The sequence below is a fragment of the Calypte anna genome, chromosome 7 (assembly GCF_003957555.1).
Source record: "Calypte anna isolate BGI_N300 chromosome 7, bCalAnn1_v1.p, whole genome shotgun sequence".
NCBI lineage: Eukaryota > Metazoa > Chordata > Aves > Apodiformes > Trochilidae > Calypte > Calypte anna.
The window spans coordinates 23,298,298-23,316,626 of NC_044253.1; the positions used below are offsets into that span (position 1 = coordinate 23,298,298).

The following is an 18,329-nucleotide window of genomic DNA, read 5'->3' on the forward strand; positions in this document are numbered from 1 at the left end:
TTACGTGAGAGGCGGTGCCCGCCCCCTGCGCACCAGTCACGGCTGCGCGCCGGCGCAGCCACCCCCAGCGGTTATTGCGCCAGGCCGGCTGCCGGCGAGGGACCGACCAGGGCGGGAAGGCGCTTCACTGAAGGCTGGCACGGTTATTATCTTAACTTCTCTCAACCCTTCTACCCTATCCTCATTTTCTCTCTCTGGCTTCCCTGACTTCCCCTTTTTTTCCCACCCTCCCGGTGGGGAAGGGGCCGCTCCATCCAGCGCGGCCCAGGGCCCGCAGCGGCTGGGTTGGGGGTGGGGAAGGGCGGTGGGGCCTGAAGAGAAACCTGTAATGGCCGCGCGCGCGCTGCCGGCAGCCCCCCCCCCTGCTGCCAGCCCCCCCCGCTGCCGGCCCCCCTCTGCCGAACCCCCCCTGCCAGTCACCCTCTCCCTCCCTCCCCCCTCGGCTCCCCCCCTTCTCGCCATGTCGCGCGCTGCCTGCAGCCCGCCTTCGCGCCACGTGACCCCTCTTCTTCCTCTCGGCTCCATATTGGTACAGGAGGAGGCGAGTTTGGTCACAAAATGGAGGTAACTGCCCGCCGCGTGGAGGGAGCGGGACTCGCTAGGCTGAACTGAGGCCATGATGGAAGGGGAGCGAAGTGGCCTTTCCCCTCACCCCTCCGGGGCAGTAAAGTTGCCGTAGCTCCGCCAGAAACCCACGGAGCGAAGGGGCAGAGCGGGGTACGGGGGGGCTGGAGGGCTGCGGAGGGGGGCAGGCAGTGATGCCTCTCGCCGTTCCCGGAGCGGCAGTCGCTTCCTCGTAGTGTTGCTGGCTTGCTCCAGACCCGCTTTCCCCTGTGATATGGCGCATTAGCGCGCAATGGCGGCCACTGGCAGGAAGAGGGAGGAAACGGGAGAGGCTGCGCTTCCGCCATGCGGCCCCTCGGGCGCAACCACTGCGGCCGCCATTTCGCAGCTCTCCGTAGCGTGGTGCGGTGGGTGGGGGAGGTCTGCCTCTCGGCCTGGGACAGAGCTCTGGGCAGCAGAGTTCTCCCGAGTATCTTGAGGGACATTTAGGCACGAATTGGCACGAGATGGGAGAGAAGCGAGTCCCACATGTGCGTGTGTCATTGTTCTGTCCTCCCTGTGTGGGATGCCCATGGAGTAGTGCGACAGTGATACGCTTTTCCCACTCACTTTCTTGAAATCAGACTTATAAAGCATTAAGGGCTTTTACAGCAATACCCTGCTTCTCTTTGAGGAATGCTGGTACACGTTGCAGCACTTCCCTGAAATCCCTTACCCCTTCCTGGAGGGAGTTAGCACGTGTAGTGAGATTTCGCTGCCTCAGGACATGGTGGGAGACATAGTGCAAAGCTCTCTCGGATAGTTTTCTGTTTTCCGCTTCCCCAGCCACACATGCCTAGGAACCACGACATTCGGTGGTATTCCACCACGATCCTGCTGGGCAGCACGACGAAGCACAGACTTGGCTCAAATTTTTCTTACCTCTTATGAGGTCGAGATCTTGCACACTGGAGCAATCTACACCCTACCGAGGGACAAGCTGTTGTGATACACCCCTTTGCTCCTTGCTTCTCAAAACCTAAGTGTTCTTGCTCGAGTATTTCAGGGAAAGTATGGTGAGCAAAAATGCGGCAGACTGGGGTTTTTTGTTGGTGGGGTTTTTTTTATTATTTCTTTTCCTTTTTATTTTGACCCCCTTCATTGCCAGCTGAAACTTTTCAAGAATTGAGAACAGAGAAACAGGTTAACGCAAGTTTGGTTCCTACATTAAAAGCAAAGAAGAAACTGGATCCCTTAGTAAAACAGCTAAAAATAACTTTTTTCCATGCAAGCGATTGTTTTAGGTGCTTCAGAGTTGTTGGATAGTTTGATAAATGGGAGGGGTGGTAAGAGTTTGAACATGTTTCAGTAAAGCTTGGAGACAGGTTATATAAATTGCGAAGCTAGTATCTTCTTTTTATGCCAGCAAACGTTCTTGTTGGCATTGTGAATAGACTGTAAGCACTGCTGAAAATCTACTGTTTTGCAGCTTTAATGTTTTTCCTAAGTTTAGCTATTTACAAAGAAGTACATCTCTATAGTATTCTCTGAATGGACAAGTGAACTTCCATCTTAGGAATGTCTGTTTCACCTCCACTATATTACTTGTTTCTATAAGAAATTCAATAGCATTATAAGTTTCTTTTAGTGACATTGTAACATGATTGTTTTGAGACTGCTTTCAGCTCTGTAGTTAATTTGCAATATGCCACTTTCAGTGTTAGTTTAACTGTGCCCATAAAAATGCTTGGATATTTTTATTGAGAATTGAATACAGTATTTTATTGATGTTAAGCATGAAAAAAAATAATACAGCTTTTTCAAACATTCTTAAGGGGCAAAGTAGGAGCTGGGTTGGTTCCACTTCAGCTGATGACATCATGGCCTTTATAGGCCATTGAGGCAGAGACTGTGCCTAGGAGCTCTACGGATGCCAGCATGGGGCCTCACTGGAGAAAGCAACAGCTGACAAAATTTAGAGAGGTTTTGCATACTTTTCATTACCAAAAAAAAAAAAAAAAAAAAAATTAAGGAATTACACAGCTCTTTTGAAACACTTAGTATCCTAATGCCTTCTGAACAAACTGATGTTTGATTTAGAAGCATGGAAGAGTAGGTTTAACATTGTGTAGAGAGGAATTAATGGTAGCACAAGCACTTCCATGTTGCTTCATAAAACTTTTGCAGTTGTTAATGTATTATCTTATAGGTACTCATTATTTTACAACTGAGTTTAATTTGAAGCTGGATTTTAATGTGGAATTGTACTCAATAACACCACTCTGTCATTAATTAGAGACCTGCTTGCCAGTCCCTAGGCACCATTTTCAGGAATAAAAATTAAAAAAAAAAACAACAAAACAAACAAAAAAACCCAAAACAAAAAACTAAACCTCAACTTGAACAAAAAATACACTTAATCATTTAAATATCAGTATTTTAATGTTTCAATATACATCCAGAGTTGTGATGAATTATAGTAAAAGCTACTAATACTCTAGTAAAGCAAGAAACTTAATGATCTCAGTCTTGCAATAATGAAAGGCCATGGGAAACATGATTTGATTGTTTGAATGCTTAGATATGGAGTCATTCATTGAGCTATTTTGTGAAATAGTTGATTTTTGTAATGACATGTACATTTGTTTTGAAAAGTTGGGCATATAAATAATACAGGGTGAAAGTCAAATATGTCACTTGGAAGAAAAAGTGATGCAGATTTCTGTTGCTGCAGAATGCTGAGGCTTGAGTGTTAAAATTTCTGATGCTGCAAGAATATAAGTAGTAAAGGATTCTTGCAGTGGAAAATGTTTTTCAATATAGAAAGCACATCCTCTGGTGTATAAGGTTTATAGGTTGCTGGATCACTGATAGATTACACACAAGATTCTAATAAGTGACTCAGGGTTTTAAATCTAGAGAGGTAGGATTTGATTTTTTCAGTGGTTTTAGGATCAAAGGTGGAATTTGCTTGCCCTGTACGAGTTTTATTCGTTATAATTATGCAAGAAATAAATGAACAAAGGTTATTTTCTGCAGATTTTTAGCTTTAGGTTAAAACTAGTTGTTCCAACGCTTGTAATAAGACCTTTACTAGGATAGCAGATGTTCCTTTTGCAGTTCTTGATCAAGAACAAAATAAGCTGAGAATTTCTGCTCTGCTCTTTTTAAGTACTTCAGATTTTTTTTTTCTACTTTCACCACTCTCCAGTTTCCTCCAATAAAGCCACACCCGTGTGTTGCACTCAGGGAAGGCCCTGCTTTACAAGAATTGTGGTAAGTACTGACTTATCCAACCTGTTTTCTAGGTTTCCTAGATCTAAAAGAAAGTCTGAATTCGAATTCCCTTCCAAAATGGCTGCTCTTAAGGAAGAGAGAGATGTGGAAGACTACAAGAGGAAAGGAAGGCGGTCCTCACAGGTGAGAGGAATGCTTTTTATTTTGTTTAAAAGGTAGCTTCCAGGGGAAATGGTTTTTATAAAACCTGAACCATTTATAGCTGCTTTATTAATTCATAGTAGTTTATTCTGTCTGTCCCCATACTAGCAAAATAACTTTAAATTGCAGTGTATTACTTAGAATTTTGAGGGGTGGGGTTTTAAGCATAGTGGGAAACTCTTGCCTTTCTAGTTTTTAGTTATAACCAAACTGATTAAATGTATGTTTCTGATTAAAGCAAGGTGTAATTATTTTTTTAAAGAAACTTATGTGTCCAGTTTCAGCAGAAACTTGATTTTTTTCCTATCTTCAAAAATGTGGTTTTAGTAGGAATGAAGACAGGGTTGGTTTTTTTTTCTTTAGTAAAATGGTTGCCTGATAGTCACTAAAATTGAAAGCAAGGCTGTACTAAGTAAAAATAACTGTTTTCTTTTGCTTCTAGCAGAAATACCGTAGACTGAATAAGGTGCGTAGTATAGAGAAGATGTTGGGGCTGTTCTGGGAGGATGGGAGCTAGTTACTTTGGGGCAGGGTCTGGAAATGGGAGGGGGGGAGTAAAAAGTCTTTAACATCGGAAATTAAGCTCAGTATTGGCAGAGAGGGTGTTAGATATGCTTATGTAGCTTATAACTGATACATTTTTCTGGTTATTTGTTTGCTCTAACATTACTTTTCCAGGGTGCCAGAATATTTTTAGCTAGTTAAGTTTTTTCAGGAACTGTACAATACTGCGATGTGTATACTCAAATTAAGAGCAAATGTTATGCCAGTTGCATGTATCTGGTATCATGTGATTATTTTGTGTTTAAATACGGTGTGTAAAGTCCTGGAAGGGATGTTGCAACTCACTTGGACTTTGGATACAATGTAACGCCAGTTTTCTGTTGCCTGCAAAGTAAGCTTTTGAAGTTTGCAAAAGTAGCTAGTCGTAGTATGTACTTCAAAGCTATTATGTTTCTAGATAAAATGCTTCATGGAAAATCGGTGAGGCTCCGGTTGTCTGTGAGCTTTCCTGACTCAGAAGGCAGTCGAGGGTTTAGCTGCCTGGAGGGCAGAGCAGTCTCATCTTACAGGTGTAGCCGCATAGGAGCGGTGCCAGGCATTGTGTGGACGCGCTGATGTTTGCAGAGGTAGTGTGCAGGGGAGGGCTCAAACCAGCACCTGAAAACAGTGCCTTTAGAGAGAAAAAACTGCTGCTCCAAAAAGCTAATTATTCAAAAACCCTGACATATGAAAGGAACTCGGAATAAAGGCACTGCGTATGTGCTGTAATGTTGCCAAAATGTCCTGGGATTTCTGCTAATACAAGAATTATTGCAGGAATCCGGGGGGTGCTAGCTGCCATTTCGTCTTCCTCTCATGAAAGAGGTACAGTTAAGAGTGCGCTGGCTGTTGGCGGTTTAGGTCGGACGTCGGAACCAGTAGTTGGATTGTGAGATTGTGATGGGGAGGAAGGGCGAGCAGAGGAAGCCCGCTGTCCGTCCGTCCCCCCCCGCCCCTCATGCCGGCTGTCGGGGGCGGGGCCCCTCATGGCGCCACTGCGGCTCGGGGACGTGGCGGGAGGGGGACAATGGGGGGGGGGGGAAGACTGCCACACGCGCATTCCCGCTTTCCAGTGGCCCCGCCCCGCCGGCTCCATATTGAGGGTGGAGGAGGCGAGATCGCTCACAAAATGGAGGCGGTCGGTGCTGCGCAGGGCTTTGGCTTGAGGCAGGAAGTCACTAGTCAAGGCTGGAAAGAAAGTTCCCCGCCTCTTTTGAGGCTGTTAATATGTTTTGGAAGTCCCTTAAACAGCTTACGGGGAGAAACGAAGCTGCAGGCTGCAAGGCAGGCTGGGCTTTCTTACCCCTTCACTCCCCCACCTTCACTGCCACCGAAGCAGCGCTGCAAAATGGCGTGCAGTCCCGCAGCGTCAGCTGAGAGGGAGAGAGCCCGCCGATCCTGTTAAAGCACGAGACTGCTGTTAGAAATACTAAACTTGCATCAGAAGGGCTGAGAAACAGCATTTTGTGTGGTGGAGGACACCACGCTGAAAACGCTAGAGTACTTATTCCCTGTAAGAACAAAACAACTGCAAAAACCCAACTAATTCCCTAACAAAATGTTGTCTTTTATTTCTGCTAAGAGTTCCTATGACATAGGTGCATCCTGATGAGAAAAGCTGTAGTAGCAGGTTTTCCTCCCAGATGAGAATGACTGTTCATGTGCATATAATAAAACTAAGCAGAAAAGGACTTAACTTTTCCTTTCAGGAGTGACCTGAAGAGTTCTGTGGTCATTCTTTCAAGGTAAAAGCAGTCTTGAGCTGCTAACTGAAAACCCTGTAGCATTGTGGGGTGCTGGAGAACTATAGGTCTTCCTAGTTTTTCCCGATACAGGTTTTTGGGTTTTTTTGAAGAAGTCTAAATTCTACAGTTTCACCCAACAGGTTTCCTTTAATATGTGCGTGAGTTTGAAACACTTAATGTTTTGAGCTCTAACATTATCCATCTTAAAATTGAGGCATGGCAGAAGATGAAAAAAATACAGCTAGCAACATAAAACACCATTTCATTTAGACTAAAACAGTTTCTACATACAGCAGGAGTGTTACTTTGTAAGATTTAAAGTTTACATAGATTGAAAGAGGGTTTTTTTTTTTTCATTCTGCTTTTGTAGCTCAGAGCAGTTGGAAGACCTTAGAATAGGATCTTTAATTTGTAGTAGTAGAACCATTGACTGTCAGTCACTTACATAATGTCCCTGTAGTAACAAAGTTAGTGCTTTAAAGTAGCAGGGAGCTAGTTGCCAGCCAGCTTTTTATAATCTCTTCCAGTAGCACAACTTAACCATATAAACCAGTTTTCTAAAGCAGTATATAACACTTTTTTTTCTTTTGGTCTGTATTGTTTTACAGTATTAATTGCTGCTTAGGGTGGTTGTGTTTCAGTAAAAAGTGTTGGGTTTTGAGTATTTCTAGCACTGCTACCCCCTTTAATCAAACTGTAGCAGAGGTTTAAACAGTTTTGCCCTCAGGTTTGAAGCAAGACATCTACCTTTAGAAGTTTGGTTTTATGTAGTTCAGCTTTCAGGCTAATGCTGCATCTATTCTAGATCATCCCACTGCAGCAGAAACAGTGCAGCACACTTCTGTGCGGCAGAACTCAAGTCATAGGCAGCACAGCAAGCCAGCTGCATAGCTGGCCAGAACCTTGTTGTGGAGTGTTTAATATGCAAAAAAGTACAAGCCTGCTAGATAAGATTTTAATTTGGTTGCTTTTTATAGGACTTCTATGTCTTGGAAATGGGAGAATTAAGTTTCCTAAACTGTCAGATGTACAGGGACATTCCCTGTCTAACCAAAAATCAGACATGCAGCACTAAAAAGGCAGTAGTATTAGAGTACTTTTAAGCCTGCTTTCATTGCACTATAGAAACCTGGGCTTTGAAAATTAGTATCTTTTAAAATGTGGATGGTGGTCTCTAGGTGATACTATCAGGACCTTCAATTAAAGTTGTTTGTTTTATGAGGCTTGTTAAAGTCCCAGTTTTAAAACAGAAGTACCTGGTATTGGTAATTGATTAGTTGTTATTCAAGACAGTTTTTATCTGTAAGACATTAATCTATGTTTATTCACTTTAAAAGGTAATTCCCATAACACTGAAAACAGCATAAATACTTACATTTTCTTTCTTGCATACAGTCAGCTTACAAAATCATGAAAGTACAAAATTTATGATGTTAAGGAGTTAACAGTTGATACTCATCTCCAAAATTAATAAAAATAACCTTTCAAAATCGATATCCAAAAGCACTTGACACTCAGTTTGGACAGTAACTTTCTTGTACACCATTGTTAAATTTTTTTAGTTCTTTACTATGCTTTATAAAGTGTTAGAAGTTCTTTTTATCTAGTAATGCATCATTGTTAATCCCTACAGAGTAAGGGATTACATCCCAAATGTAAGTTAGACATAAAATGAATGCACTTTCAAGGGGGTGGGAAGCAACCAAGTTATTTGGTATATTGAAATCTCTTTATTGTTGTTTGCATAGTTGGTGTTTTAATTAGAATTATACCTCAAGAAGTGTATGCTGCTGTCTAAACCCATTAGAAGACACCATGTAACTGTATTCCATTTATTTATAGTTAAAATGAATACAGATAATTTTTAGTAATTCTGTGAAATTTTAACTCCATGAAAATGTTTGGTTTTTTTTTTTCATTTTGTAGGGCCATGAGCCAAAGGAACCAGAGCAGTTGAGAAAGCTGTTCATTGGAGGTCTGAGTTTTGAGACAACAGATGATAGCTTGAGAGAGCACTTTGAAAAATGGGGGACGCTCACAGACTGTGTGGTAAAGTTTCAAATATTGGTTTGTGCTTTTGGAAGATTATTGGTACCTAATCTAGTACAGAAACGTGGAGTAACCTCTGTGTTTTTGCAGGTGATGAGAGACCCACAAACAAAACGTTCCAGAGGCTTTGGCTTTGTGACTTACTCCTGTGTGGAGGAAGTGGATGCTGCCATGAGTGCTCGGCCGCATAAGGTTGATGGCCGCGTGGTTGAACCAAAGAGAGCAGTTTCAAGGGAGGTGTGTTAGTGTTTCAGTTAACCTTATTTCTTAACCTTTACCCAATAATTTAAGACACTGAATGTCATTTTTTTGGCATTGTAGGATTCTGTAAAGCCTGGGGCACATCTCACAGTAAAGAAAATATTTGTTGGTGGAATAAAGGAAGATACAGAAGAATATAATTTAAGGGAGTACTTTGAAAAATATGGGAAGATTGAAACCATAGAAGTCATGGAAGACAGACAAAGCGGAAAGAAAAGAGGCTTCGCTTTTGTAACTTTTGATGATCATGATACAGTTGATAAAATTGTTGGTATGTAACTCTTGAGTGAGAAATGACTTACGGGATGAAAGTGTAATGTTACGTTTGCAGCAGTGGTGTGTGGAATGTAAGATGTTCACATAATCAACTGCTTGACTCTCTTGTATGAAAGGGTTAGATTTTATGGTCATGTCTTATAGTAGCTTTCTGTGAATTCTACAGCAACTTCCTTTCAAGAATTTGATGTTCTGTCTCTTTCCTATCTTTCAATTTTCTGTAGTTCAGAAATATCATACTATAAATGGACATAACTGTGAAGTGAAAAAAGCACTCTCAAAACAAGAGATGCAGACTGCTAGCTCTCAGAGAGGTGAGTATGAAGTTGTGCATGGTTATTTTACATAACTAGTTTTCAATAAATACAATTAAAGCAAAATATTTTGTAGGTCGTGGGGGTGGCTCAGGCAACTTCATGGGTCGTGGAAACTTTGGAGGTGGTGGAGGGAACTTCGGCCGAGGAGGAAACTTTGGTGGAAGAGGTAAATGACTGGAATGTTTTTATAGAATGTGATTCCTGCTTATTGCCTGTGTCAGTTGGCCTAAACAGTTAAGAGATGCTCAGGAAAACATTCTCATCTGTTTTGTGTTCCAGGAGGCTATGGGGGTGGTGGTGGCGGTGGTGGGAGCAGAGGAAGCTTTGGGGGTGGTGATGGATACAATGGATTTGGTGATGGTAAGTGTACTGTTCACTTCCCTCCCCCTCGCCTCCCCAGTGTTGTAACCACCTGCATGTCTTGCCTTCACCTTGGAGTCCAAGTCTGCTTTAGTGGTAGTGTTTTCTACACTATAGAGCTGTGAAGTTACAGGGGTGATTTTTTTCCCCACAAAATTATGCACCCTTTGAATGCAGTAGCTATTTTTGATTATTGAGAACGTAATGAGGATTCTGATGTCAGTTGAGATTACTAAATGTGACTAAAGCAGTGACCAGCTAACATGCCAGAAATCTTTTTGGTTGACTCTTTTTAAGACTTATCATGGCTCAGTAGTATTTTTTTCATAATGAAGTTTTCATGAGTATTCAAAATACACCTAAGAGAACTGTGAAAATGATGAATTATTGTGGAATCAGCACATGGTGGGGGAGAGGGAGTGAGGGAGGGCTCAGAAATAAGGAAAGTATTGCATAGTTAGTCAACTCATGATTCTCTAAGCAGATACATGTAGTGATAGTGGCTCTTTGGAATGATTGCCCAGTTTGGAACAACTCTATCAAAATGCCTGAGCTGGTATCAGGATGTGGAATACCAAGTCTTTCAGATATGTTTTATATGATTGGAAAAAACAATGTCCAATGGCTTTGATATGCCTGTAAATAAAGCTGTATGGTCTGGAATTGTAAACCAGAATTCTTTTGAGGGCTTTGCCTACTGAGTCAGTTCAGAGAAATAAAGATGATATGCAGTGCTGATGACAAAGCCACTTCAGTAAAGAGGCAGTTTTACATGTGTTGTGGCAGTGGCAACTATTGGGCTTGTAGAGTATACATAAACAGGGATTTTTTTTAGAGAGATGGTACAATTGCAGTGAATGTAATACAGGGAAGGCCTTGTGGGACATTTTTATTGTGGTTCTTTATGTTAAATGGACTCTTTCTTACCAGTGTTTAGATTTGGTGTATTTAGTTACACTCTTTTATTCAAAGGTGGCAACTATGGAGGTGGTCCTGGTTATGGCAGCAGAGGAGGCTATGGTGGTGGTGGAGGACCAGGATATGGAAACCCAGGTGGTGGATATGGAGGTGGAGGAGGAGGATATGATGGCTACAATGAAGGAGGAAACTTTGGTGGTGGTAAGATGCCAACTATTATTGGACATTGGGTTTTTTCAGGCAGGTCTGAGTTGTACAGTGTTTGAAATATACAGTATTAAGGAATTGTACAGTTAGGTCTTAAAGTAGAAGGCTGTGTTAAGTAAGGAAGTTTCCCTCTAGAACAGCTTTGATATACTGTACCGCATATAGCACTTTTCAAAAAGCAGCAGCCATTAATCTGATTGAGAATTTGGAAGCATTTGACTGTTTACAGTATGCTGTTGCTATCATATACCAGTTCCCATCATGTAGCTCACACCTCCTTTGTGAGGAATATGAGTTTATATAAACTTTCTGATTGTTGTTTTCCCCAAGTCTCTGGGGAGTGGGCGTCAAAATCTGCTGCATACTCTATGCCTTCTGATGGCTGTATGCAGCATGCCTGTTACTGTTCTATCACTTAGGGGAGCAAATAAACTGTATGTAGTTTTCATTATGATCACACGTGTAAAGCATTGGGTAGTGGAAGACTGGTGAAACTCGGGTGCTTTTCTGAGTTTCGAGACCTTAAATTTGGGCTAATGTATTTCCTTCCAGTCTGTCTAATTTTTTAAATGTTGGGTGATTTTCATCTTCAATGAAATACCAGTTTTTTCAAAATGCAAGGGGTCTTCTATCATTTGTGCATTGTGAGTGGAGGTAGCATGCAAAATGCTTGCAATTCTAATTTAAATTTGTTTTAACTAGGACATTTACATTGGATACTATAATCTGGCAAGCTTCCTGTCATAAATGTTGAAGAAAAGTGTCTTTATAAGTCTGTATTTGTTTCAGGTAATTATGGTGGAAGTGGGAACTACAATGATTTTGGCAATTACAGTGGACAACAGCAGTCTAACTATGGTCCCATGAAAGGTGGTGGCAGCTTTGGTGGCAGAAGTTCAGGCAGTCCCTATGGTGGTAAATATCATTTTGTACTGAAAATATTTTTCAGGTCAAAGTTTCTTGTTCTTAATTTTTCAACATAACACCCTGTTACTTGTAGGTGGTTATGGATCTGGAAGTGGAAGTGGTGGCTATGGTGGTAGAAGATTCTAAAAATGCATTGGAAAAAGGGTAGGTGCAATGCATATTTTTAATGATGATTAATAATGTGCAACTGTTCACTGAGAGTAATAATTTTCTTATCCTGTATTCAACAGGCTACAGTTCTTAGCAGGAGAGAGAGCGAGGAGTTGTCAGGAAAGCTGCAGGTTACTTTGAGACAGTCGTCCCAAATGCATTAGAGGAACTGTAAAATCTGCCACAGAAGGAACGATGATCCATAGTCAGAAAAGTTACTGCAGCTTAAACAGGAAACCCTTCTTGTTCAGGACTGTCATAGCCACAGTTTGCAAAAAGTGCAGCTATTGATTAATGCAATGTAGTGTCGATTAGATGTACATTCCTGAGGTCTTTATCTGTTGTAGCTTTGTCTTTCTTTTCTCTTTTTATTTTCCCATTACATTAGGTATATTGCCCTGTAAATTGTGGTAGTGGTACCAGGAATAAACAAATTAAGGAATTTTTAACTTTTCAATATTTGTGTAGTTCAGTTTTTCCACATTTAGTACAGAGAACTCTATAACAGAAATAAAATGTAGTTTAGGGTGTTTCCTTGTTAGTTAATAGAGAGGATTAATGCATTTTTCAATTACTATTTTGTATTAATTTAAAGTTAACAATAGAAACACCTATTGATTTGCAGTCTTAAGGGGTCTAGTCTCAGTGTATATATGTAACTGTCACTGACATGAGTTACATAGGCATACAGAGGGAAAACATCTGTATGTTGCATTATAGTTTGTTTAGATGTATAACCAGGATTGAGTTACTCAAATTAGTGTTTGTGAATTATAGAACTAAGCTTTACCTTAATGAAAATTTCAAATTACTTTTTGGTTTGTGCATATTTTTTTAATTTGTAGTTCTGTATTAGTACTAGCGCTTCAAGAAAATAAGGCATGATAAATATTTTAACAAGACCAACTTCAGACACATTAAAGCTGTCTCCCGTCTCATTTGAGATGTATGAGGGATAACTGCAGTTGTTTAAGTCTTGGGTGAAGAGAAAAAGAAACCTGCTTTTTACCTTTATATTTATTGTAATTCCCGAGAAGTTGAGGTGGGGGGGGAATCAAGTGCCTGTTTCCTTGGGATATACAATGATTCTGTTTCAATAAAACAACTTTGGGGAGGGTGGCTTGGAATTTTCATCCCCTTCCTTTGTCCACATTTCCCTCTCCCCCACACCAGACTGCGCTGTTTCAATGAAATGAGGCGTCATAGTGAAAGAAATAGGTATGTTCCTCATTAACTTAATGGCTATATACTTTCTTGCATGCACCCTAGGCAATTTTCTGGACACATTCTTCTGACTGGGCGCCAAGGGTAGCACAGGTGTAATCACTGACAGTCCCAGGTAATGCGTTCCAAAAGCCCGTGCACGATGGGCTCCCAGTAGTATAGTTGTCAAGCTTCTTCCCGTGCAAACGTCTGTGCTCAGCTAAGAGCTTGCTCAAACAAACCACGATCCAGTTGTATTTGACTAGAAGTGCTTCCCACGGTGTAGAATGGTACAGTCTGGGGTTTGCACAGGTAGAATGGTAGCGTCTCACAATATGGTGTTATGCACTGGAGTAGCAAATCTTATCAGCACATGTGGCTAGAAATTGTACTTCATTCTCACTTCTGAACTCCAAATTCAGGCACTGCAGGCTGTCCTTTTCTCAGCTGATGTGAATTCTCTCTGGACTATTGCCAGGACAGTGCTTTTTATGTCAATTCAGACTCGGAAGAGTAGGGACCCAGTCAATAGAAGAAATACTCAGACACTTGACAATATGGTATGGGAATTATTCACACCTGTATCACTTCTGGGTCAATGTGCAGAATAAGGTAAATGCAATTCCAGTGTAGGAATGAATCTGCAAAGGTGTATGAAACGGCTCAAGGCGTAATCAGTCATATGAATAATGAATTATAATTTTAAGAAGTAGTAGACAAATAAGTGTGTTGTTTGAAAAAAAAATTAAACTATGTTAATTAAACACTGTTATTGGAGTGTATTTAGAATGCAGTACACTAAAACAAGGAACTGGTGTCAAGATGGTAGCCTCCAAACTGGTTTTTAAAGTCTGCATATTCTTTTCTGTGGAGTGTTAAAATATCTCTTAGGTTCAAGCAAGAGTTGGTGATACAGTGAACGCTTCTGATGTTGTACATATTAATTTGGGCTTGGGGTGGGGAGGAGGTTGTATTTCAATAAAGGCATTTTTTAAACAACCCATTTGGAGTTTGAAAACCTTGAAAACTAAACCTCAACTCACTAGGGAGTGAGCCACCTATCTGCTGACTTGCTTTGTACCTTACTATGCTTAGAAGATGTGTAGACTTGTACCTGGGGCCTGCATCTGGTTGCAGGGACAACTGGAGGATGGGGTTGATGTCCCTTCTGACAATTGATCTGGTATTTCTAAATTTTTTTAGAATGTATTGACAGTGTTCTTTTTAACAGGGCCTCTTGTAGCTGTACTGTGACAACAATGTTAACTTTGAAAAATAGTGTCATAATAAACTTTATGAACAAGATCTGTATGCAACCTTTTAAGAGATGGATGTAAGTGACCGCTTTGTAGGTGGGTGGGGTAGCTTAGTTGTTGTGACGTGGAAAAGCGTAAGCCGTGAGGACAGTGATTAACCAGCTTTAAAGAACCTAGGATGTACTTCTGTGATCCATACTTTGCTAAGGAGACTCGTAAGACAGGACTTCAGCAGCCTATTGAGTATGGAGAAGTCAGCATAATTAAAGAATGACAAGGCAGCAGGAGCAACAGCTTCAACTTCCAGAAAAGTGAAGGCATAAGATACTGTGCTGATAGTGAGCAGCTTTCCAAAGGCTAGTTAAATCTGCTTATCACAGCTGAAATATCGGAAGAAAGTCTAGCAAGAGTTCTTCACCTTTTGGAACCTCCTTGAGTGATAGCTACTTGAGTTGACTCAAAATCAATAGGTCTAGCATTTAGACCTGAAAGGAAGGGCAATGAGCATAGGTAAGGTTTGCCTTTAAAATTTTTCATGAATTAAAAAAGAGTAGCGGGGGTTTTTTAAACAAGGTAAGAGTAATTTCTTTGATTTTCAGGTTGAATGAGAAGCTGCTGCTTGACAAAATGGGGAATGTCTTGCACATCCTCTTCAGTTGAAGGTTTCTGACTGGGTAAGATTTGTAGTGTATAGTAAAACACTTGTTTAACCCTTATTTCATTTTAGGCTTTCCTTTGCCAGCCTTTTCATATTGGAAAGCCTTAAGTATTAAGGAGCAAGTATTCCAGCACGCATCATCCAGCGTTTCCCATTCTGGATGAGGGTTGCTGCTGGCATAATTGCTATACAAGAATCTTCCCGACAGGTGCAATATTGCTGTGGCTTGGAGTTCAACAAGAGAAATTATGAATGTTTTGAATGTGTGCTCTGGTTACCGTGGGGAGGGCACTGGTGGGGAGATGAGAAATTGTTCTTTGCCGTGTAATTGAAAGAAGTTCCCTAGGAGACCCAGCCTGCTGAGGGCACTGGGTGGTCTGCCATACACTGCTGCTGCTGAAGCAGTTCTGTAAAGTCACTGCATTGGTTAAAGCAGTGATTTCCCTCCTAATTGATGAATTTGTTTTATCAGGTGGGTTTGTATTTATCTGTACAAATCAAAGTTCCCCTTCAAGATTTTTGGTGCTTTCAAGGACAGTAGTTTACTGGAGGCCAGTGCTGTCATGTGGCACCCAGCTTGAAAGCACAACTACATTGGTACACATGAGGGGCAGTCAAGAACTTCATGGCATCTGCTTTTACTCACACTGGTTCTTAACTCTTGGAACATGTATTTCCTTTTCTGCATCTTCGATTTTAAAGGTCTAGGATACTTCTAGCATGTTTTATGTAACAGTCTAGTACCTGTTTATATCAGCCAATAAATTCTAACTCTTAAGCTTTAGTTTTTGGAAGTCAGTTTCTATTTCAGCACTGGTTACGCTTGAGTTGTTCAGAAAATAAAACGTCAAATGAAACCTGTGCCTTTTAGTCTAACCCGGAACTTAGGCACAAACAGATTCAGGTGTTTAGATTGTTGCCAGCTCTGTGTAACATCCATAAAGTAAACTCTTGGTATTTTAACCTACAATTAAAAGTTAACTTGGAAGTAATTTAAAATGTTGAGCTTTTCATATAATTAAAATCTAATGAATGGAAATATCACAGAGGCTGTATATATTTTTTTAAAAACAAATGGTTTTGGTTAGCCAAGGTTGAGTCAGAATTTAGAACTGCTGCATGAATGTCGCAGTCTCTACTTGGAGCACTGGAGGGCTTGCTGCTGAGGTGAGCAGCTTGTTTTCTTAGGCCTAGGGTGGGAAACCTTTGCTCTTCCTTAGGCAGGCAGAGTTGCTCTTGTGAGCTCAGTGTGTAGCAAGAGGTAATGGGGAAAAGCATTTCTGAGTCTTAGGATTACTCATCTGAGGGCAAATGCTTTTGTACCTAGGGAGGCATGTGCCGGTCATCAAAACATCTTCCAGATTTTACTGTTAAAAAATCGTAAGTTTTAATAACTCTTTCTAGTTTGCATCCCGTTTCTAGGCATGTGTATACTTGTCCTTAACATTAAGAGGATTCTGCATTGGTGCAGACTTTGCTCTGCTCTGGAGGCTTTTCACACCATGTACAGAAGTAGATATTCACTGTTAAAATTATTTTCTCAGTTGGCTGTGTAGCACTCTTGTTAGATTAATTTGCTTAATTTCATTTATTCATACTGCATGTTTTTAAGAATTGACCTTGTCAAAGGTAAATGCTTCCTTAAGGAGTACTTGGTCAAATACATCTTCGCTTAAGGCACTTCCAAGAGTTAAGAATATTATTTCATGGATAGGTTTTTTGTAGCAGCTGCTATTGCAAATGGCAACTGTAAATGGAGATGAAAAGGTGTAAATTTACCACGTCAGTCCCCCAAGGTGCAGCTCTACACCCTAACCTAAACCTGTGAGTTAATCTAAAAGCAAATGGTAAAAATGTATTTTCCCAAAAGTGCCCCAAGTGAGCACATATATAAAGTGTATTGTTACTGTAGAACACAAACATAGCATCTTACCTTTGATTTCCTTTAAATATTTAAGATGGGAAGGTGAATGCTTCTGGTCTTTAAACATTGTGTGATGTCTGTGGTTCCTGTGTTTAAGACATTAACATGTGCTCATACACTGTCTGCACTGCAGTGGAAAATTAACTCGTGTATCAGTCTGTGGTCTCTGACAAGTGTTTTTATCTGTCGTTGTGTGGAGCATGATAGATCTTGAGTATTACTAAAATTCAGATATCTGATGGATGACTTTCTTTCTGCTGTGGGTGCTACAGGTTGACATCTCTCTAAGATTAGCTTTTTGCTGAACTAACGTAATCCAAGTATCTCCATAGAAGAAAAATGGCCTTCATGTAGAAGATAATACCGCAAGATTGGAAACTATGTTAAAATAACTGGCAAAGACTTCAAGAGCAATGGTGCCAGTGGGCTGCAGTCTTAGAACTTGTGGTTAAACAAGTTTACAAATAGCATGGAAATGAAATATTTCAGTATAGTCCATAATGGATTGAAATTTGTTAAAATACTTCAATTTTGTATCAGAATAAAGTGTATCTTGTCAAATGACTTACAATCTAAAAATTGTTGCCAACACCTTTTTTTATTGCTGTGAGGAACACAAAGTGGTCTGAAATTACTGTAACACATTATGTTATGGAATCATCTTTGCAACTTGGGACAAAGTCTGGTTTGGTTTAGAAAACCAGCTCCTCAGCTTTACTTTTAAAACAATGTTTTGGTAAAGAAATAAATGGTCTACACATGGAGACTTAGGTGTATGACATCAACTTTTTGACCATTAGATTTGTCAGTGTCACTAAGTTACTCAGGTCTGAGAAGCTACTCTGTACCTCATCAATAATAATAAAATGAAGGATATTGTATACAATCTGTTTTCACAAATACCAAAATAATTTAATTTGTAGTATTTTTGTCCTTAATGCTGTGTGTTTCAATGCGGGTAAAACGTTCACTGTGGTTGTGGTATGAAAAACAGGGTTTAAACTATGGGCAAGCTGTGCCTACAGTTACTGCAGGCCAAGTTACTTCAGACTGATTCTTCACCCGGTGGAATTCAATCAAGGCTTCTGCTATAACTGCAGGTTTTTTGTGTAGCTCTTTATATCTTGGCAATACAGTAAGTATCCCTGCATTAGGCTTCTGACTTACAGGTAGTACAAATACAACAGCCCCTGCAAAGGCTTTAAGGATCCTGCCTGCCTTAAGCTTTTGCATTTGTGCTAAAATAAGGAAAAAACTGTAGGGCAGGGGTTTACTGAGGTCTGTTATATCCCGTTTGTAATTAAGGTCTTACGATATACAGCTAGAGAATGTTTTGTTAGATATGCATGGTCTAATTATTAGTGGGGGAAACCCAGGAGCTCTTCCTCTTGATGTTTGCTGCTTTGCCACCAGACCTACCTCTGTATCAGAGCACGGTGTATCTGTTTGGAAGGACTTTCTAGGGCTATGGCTCAGTGTGGTTCCTAATGCTAATGCTCTGAAATTGCCATTCGTAACTAAGGATTAGCTCCTCTTGCTTTAAAAGGCAGCAGT

At 40.7% G+C, this 18,329-nt stretch overlaps 1 protein-coding gene across 4 annotated transcripts; it reads left to right on the plus strand.

Annotated features, from left to right (window-relative positions):
• Positions 1 to 20: 20 nt before the first annotated feature.
• Positions 21 to 17,541, plus strand: HNRNPA3 (heterogeneous nuclear ribonucleoprotein A3). Of its 4 annotated transcripts, XR_003987741.1 has the most exons (13): positions 431 to 564; positions 3,852 to 3,963; positions 8,196 to 8,318; positions 8,409 to 8,555; positions 8,640 to 8,850; positions 9,080 to 9,169; positions 9,231 to 9,338; positions 9,452 to 9,532; positions 10,505 to 10,651; positions 11,447 to 11,572; positions 11,658 to 11,728; positions 14,793 to 14,867; positions 17,048 to 17,541. XR_003987741.1 is itself a non-coding variant. In XM_030454048.1 (12 exons), the coding sequence occupies exons 2-11, from the start codon at positions 3,898 to 3,900 to the stop codon at positions 11,708 to 11,710; spliced, it is 1,152 nt and encodes a 383-aa protein (XP_030309908.1). In that variant the 5' UTR covers positions 21 to 142; positions 3,852 to 3,897; the 3' UTR covers positions 11,711 to 11,728; positions 11,815 to 13,936. The 4 variants fall into 4 exon arrangements, 3 of the variants coding, with proteins under 3 accessions (XP_030309908.1, XP_030309906.1, XP_008503307.2); XM_030454048.1 differs by lacking the exons at positions 431 to 564; positions 14,793 to 14,867; positions 17,048 to 17,541 and adding exons at positions 21 to 142; positions 11,815 to 13,936; XM_030454046.1 differs by lacking the exons at positions 14,793 to 14,867; positions 17,048 to 17,541 and adding an exon at positions 11,815 to 13,936.
• Positions 17,542 to 18,329: the final 788 nt, after the last annotated feature.